This window comes from Mandrillus leucophaeus, unplaced genomic scaffold (genome assembly GCF_000951045.1).
Source record: "Mandrillus leucophaeus isolate KB7577 unplaced genomic scaffold, Mleu.le_1.0 Scaffold451, whole genome shotgun sequence".
In the NCBI taxonomy this organism is placed as follows: domain Eukaryota; kingdom Metazoa; phylum Chordata; class Mammalia; order Primates; family Cercopithecidae; genus Mandrillus; species Mandrillus leucophaeus.
In genome coordinates this window covers 649,218-654,155 of record NW_012104821.1, presented here as the reverse complement: position 1 = coordinate 654,155, position 4,938 = coordinate 649,218, and the positions used below count along the sequence as shown (strand labels likewise).

At 42.9% G+C, this 4,938-nt stretch overlaps 1 protein-coding gene across 13 annotated transcripts in view; it reads right to left on the bottom strand.

Annotated features, from left to right (window-relative positions):
* The window catches only part of ZNF559 (zinc finger protein 559), a 41,597-nt gene that overhangs the window by 12,226 nt on the left and 24,433 nt on the right, over nucleotides 1-4,938 (bottom strand). For 4 of the 13 annotated variants that reach the window (XM_011994288.1, XM_011994301.1, XM_011994291.1 and 1 more), the window contains 2 exons: nucleotides 1,203-1,291; nucleotides 468-594 (listed from right to left, as the gene is read on the bottom strand). The exons of 2 other annotated variants lie outside the window; for them this stretch is intronic. In XM_011994288.1, coding sequence (XP_011849678.1) covers nucleotides 468-594; nucleotides 1,203-1,291 — 216 coding nt within the window. Of the gene's footprint in view, nucleotides 1-467; nucleotides 595-1,202; nucleotides 1,292-1,860; nucleotides 2,083-4,938 lie in introns of all 13 variants that reach the window. 7 more of the 13 variants (XM_011994299.1, XM_011994295.1, XM_011994290.1 and 4 more) reach the window with 3 other exon arrangements.

The following is a 4,938-nucleotide window of genomic DNA, read 5'->3' as shown; positions in this document are numbered from 1 at the left end:
AAAAAAAAAAAAAGGAAAAGAAAGAATGTGCAAGGGATAACAAATGCTTCCATGAATTAAGGGCTAAGATTTTGCTGTTTGGACAATCTGAACCCTCTCAGGTATAACTTAAACAGCACAATGTTCATGACAAAAACTTTCAAGTGAACCTAAACTGCAAATACTCTTTTCTCATTCACTGTGCACCAAAAGGACTAGCAATTCTTCCCATGCAACCCAGGCTCAAGCTCATATACATATTCAAGAAGCTCTAAGTCTTTTATCCATGGAGAAAACAAAGCCAGAACAATGAACAGATGTTCAATTTCATCAGAAAAATCACTAGGCAGTAAGGTCTATGAGATGGAAACAATGTTTCGCCTGTTTACCAATGCAGCCCATTAACAAGCAGAGAGCCTAGAATATAGTTACTTAAGACATATTTGTTCCAGAAAAAAACTAAATGAAAAGAATGGTACCAGCCTTACCTACTGCAACTAGATTCTTGTAGTTCTCCAGCATCACATCTCTGTATAAGTTTCTCTGAGTTTGATCCAGCAAAGTCCACTCCTCCTGGGTGAAGTCCACAGCCACATCCTCAAAGGTCACTGAGTCCTAAACCATCACACACATGCTGGCATCAAGCAAGTACCTTCTCCACTATGTTGACTGGACAATGAGGGACCTTGTCTTGGCATGCCTTGATAAGACTCTTTGGTCCCTATCACTTGACGGTCCTCACTTTCTTCTCCTCTGTCTGTACATATTCACTGGTGATCTCATCTAGTCACATGGCTTGAAGAGCACCTCTTTCACCTAACTGAATATATCTCAGCACAACTAGATTGTGACTTCTTATCGTTCGCTATCGACAGGTTTTAGTACAATCCTGAGTACATTACAGACACTCAAATAAATGCTCTAGTGACAGCACAAATTCTGAGAAGCACAAGTGCATTCTCTCCCTATCACAGCAAAATGAAAGCATATAATCAGCATGGATGAGAGTCAAACTGAATTAGTAAACACTGGGATAGTAGGATCATTTCCCTGTGAAATCTGTTAACCACGTGAGAGGCCTGTGGTCCAAAGAAGTTTGATGAGAGATGTGGTCCCTAAGCAGACCCTCTTTGCTTGTAGGAGCTCTGTTCCACTAGGAGAAAACACATCTACATGGTAAAAAGAAGCATATGCTTCTACAGAAAAAGCAATTTCCTACTTACCTGAGAGTAACTTGTCAACCACCCAGCCACCATCCTTTCCTCTTCAAATTTTGCCTCATGAAGACAGAAGAAGTCTTGAGAAAGATGATCTTGAGAAGAAGAAATAAAACTTGAGAATCCAGGCTGCTGATAGCTTCCATACTCACAAGCCAAGAAGCCACCTCATACTAATACTAAGCGGACACACATACATTATTACAATAAAATGCCTGAGCAGCGTGACTCACCTGAAGCCAGAAAATATGCTTCAGGCTTTGATGACCAGGAGAGAGAGTTTAGCAATTCCATTTTATAAGGAATAAAAAGTCTGGAGAAGTTAACATTTTCCTTCTTATTTGCCAAAAATGAAACTCATCATGTGATTAAGCTGAACCTCTTCCACAAAAGCCTGCATACTTACCCCTCCTCCCCAAATCCCAGGATTTAAACCACAGAATATTCTTATCTACTTTAGCACCTTCTAGGTATCTCAAAAGCCTGTGTACTTACCCCTCCTTCCCAAATCCCAGGATTTAGACCACAGAATATTCATATCTACTTTAGTCCCTTCTAGATATCTCAAAAGCAGGGCCACTTAGACCCTAAACCCTAATCACAAGACAAGCTGTTCACAGCCTGGTTAAAGCAGGGTCTCGAAGGACCATTAACATGGACTTACCACAAAGGGAAAGATCAATGGCCAGCATCCTGTGAGTCTAACAGTGAAATGTACCTGAATATCTTGTTCCCAAAGTCTCTTCGAGACATTGTCTGAACTTATGGGTAGGTCAATCTCAATTCCTCTTGATTAAGTAGTAATGGGAGTCTTGTCTCATACCGTCAATCTTTAAGCAACAGGCATTACTCATCTGTCATCAAGCGCCATTCATCATCCATCTCTCTGCAGAAGATGAAGTTGTTCATGTGAATGCCACTACAGTATTATGCCACGTGGACATAAATAATAACAAATGCCATTTACCTGGTACCCATGTGCCAGAAACAGTGGTAGGATAAGTTCATATAATTATCAAAGCAGTTTTTGTTACTATCGTATTAGTTGAGGAAACCTAATAAGCTCAGACACTAATTGACCCAACATCACCAATCAGGAAGTGTGAGCCAGGATAAGAATGCAGGTTACACTGACTAACAAACTTAAACTCCTGAGGTTCTTCTTATTCTCCAACGTGACCACGAGATCGTCATGAAATGATGTGCGGAAAGGTTAACTCAACAGGCCTGGGATGCCCAAACCCTGCACTCTCCTGAGAAAGATCTGTCTTCAGGACTGACACTTGGCTCAGTTTGTGAGAGATGACCTGTTAGCCTGTGGAATATCTTGCCTGATAAGTGTATATTTTTGTATGGTTGAGCTACTGAGCCAAACTATATTAGCGTGACCAGATTGTGTACGCTAACCATATGATTTATGCTGAAGGCTTGTTTTTGTATGCCTGAGGCTTCTGGCAATAACGCAGGAGTTTGAACTGTTGACGGGCTGGGCATAAGTGTATGAAGTAAGTCATTCAGGTGCTGTATGCCTACGGGACTAAGCCTTGGTAAAAATCCTGGACACCAAAACTCAGGTGAGCTTCCCTCGTCAGCAACTTAAGCACTGTCCATGTCTCTACACCGGAGAGAAGACTGGTTTTTTCCAGACTTCATTCCATTCATCTTTTCCCTTTGCAGATTCTAATCTGTACCCTTTTATTGTAATAAACCGTAACTGTAGGTTTAATAGCTTGTGAGTCCTGTGAGTACTTCTATCACTGAGCATGAGGGTGGTGGTCTTGAGGACTCCCAACACAAACGGTTTATTGAATTTAGACATCTTTAGCTCCTCCAGCTGGCAAAGTCATGTAGGCCAGGTGGCTTCCCTTCAAGTCCTTATCTCTGGCTTATGCTGTCATTCACTCTGCAAATATTTATGAAGGACCTTATCTTCGTGAGGTAATATACTAGACACTTAGGATAGTCAACTATACAAAAAATGTCCTAGACCTTAGGTATCTCACATTCTGAAGTGCTAAGCAGATAATAAACACATAAACAAGTTTTTTTGTTTTTTTTTGGGATGGAGTTTCGCTCTTGTTGCCCAGGCTGGAGTTCAGTGGGGCAATCTTAGCTCACTGCAACCTCCGCCCTGCCGGGTTCAAGCGATTCTCCTGCCTCAGCCTCCCGAGTAGCTGGGATTACAGGCATGTGCCACCATGCCCAGCTAATTTTCTATTTTTAGTAGAGACAGGGTTTCCCCATGTTAGTCAGGCTGGTCTCGAACTCCTGACCTCAGGTGATCCGCCCGCCTTGGCCTCCCAAAGTGCTGGGATTATAAGCGTGAGCCACCGTGCCCAGCCATAAATATGTATTATATCAATTGGTTAAAAGTGCTATGGAAAAAAGTAGACGAATGGATAAGTAATATCATCCTCCACCTCTCCTACCACACACACATATAAATGTGTATTTACAGACTCAGAACTGGTTCTGGGCAAGAAAATAGAAGAAAATAACCATAAGACACTTGAAAACTGACATCTGGCTTGCCTAAAAAAGTGACACTCAACTTTTTATCCAAAGCAATAGAGTAATACTAATGGTTCACAAAAGAAACTCAGAATACTGCTAAGGCTAATGCCTAGCTGTAGCCAATTAAGTAATTTCTTTACTTTGCTTCCATATTCAGTCTATAAAACCCAGTTGGGCATGGGCATGCTGCTACAGGAGAGCCCCTGAACCTCTTCTGGTTTTGAGTGCTGCCTGATTCACAAATCCTTTAATGCTTAACTATTACATTTATCTAAAGTTTTTCTTTTAATATTCATAGGTCCTAGCAGATGGTAGAAAATGTATGGGGTGTGGCTCATGCCTGTAATCCCAGCACTCTGGGAGGCCAAAGCAGGCAGATCACTTGAGCTCACAAGTTTGAGACCAGCCTGGACAACATGGTAAAACCCCGTCTCTACAAAAAACACAAAAATTAGCCAGGTGTGGTGGTGCATGTCTGTAGTACCAGCTACTTGGGAGGTGGGAACGTGGCTTGAGCCTGGGAGGCAAAGGTTGCAGTGAGCTGAGATCATGCCACTGCACAACAGTCTGGGCGATAGAGCCAGACCTTGTCTCAACAAAAAAGAAGAAAAAGAAAAAAGAAAATGTATGGGGTGGATGAAATGCTGAATCACACATTATGCAAAAGTTTGTCTATTTTATACTTTTCTGGGGGTATGGGAGAGACGGAGCTTCACTCTGTCCCCAAGGCTGGAGTGTAATAGTAGGATCAAGCTCACAGCAGCCTTGAACTCCTGGGCTCAAGCAATCTTCCTGCCTCAGCTTTCTGAGTAGCTAGGACTTCAGGCACAAGCCCCCACCACACCTGGCCAATTAAAAAAAATATTTTTGGTAGAGAGTGGTGGTAGGGCTGGAATGGAGAAGAGGGTTCCTCACAATGTTGGGAAGACTGATCTTGAACTCCTGGGCTCAAGCGATCCTCCCGCCTTGACCTCCCAACGTGCTGGATTACAGGTGCTAGCCACATGACCAACCAATTTTTTGTTTGTTTGTTTTTGAGACAGAGTCTTGTTCTGTCGCCCAGGCTGGAGCGCAGTGGTGCCATCTCGACTCACTGCAAGCTCTGCCTCCCGGGTTCACACCATTTTCCTGCCTCAGCCTCCTGAGTTGCTGGAACTACAGGCGCCCGCCACCACGCCTGGGCTAATTTTTTTGTATTTTTAGTAGAGACAGGGTTTCCCCATGTTAG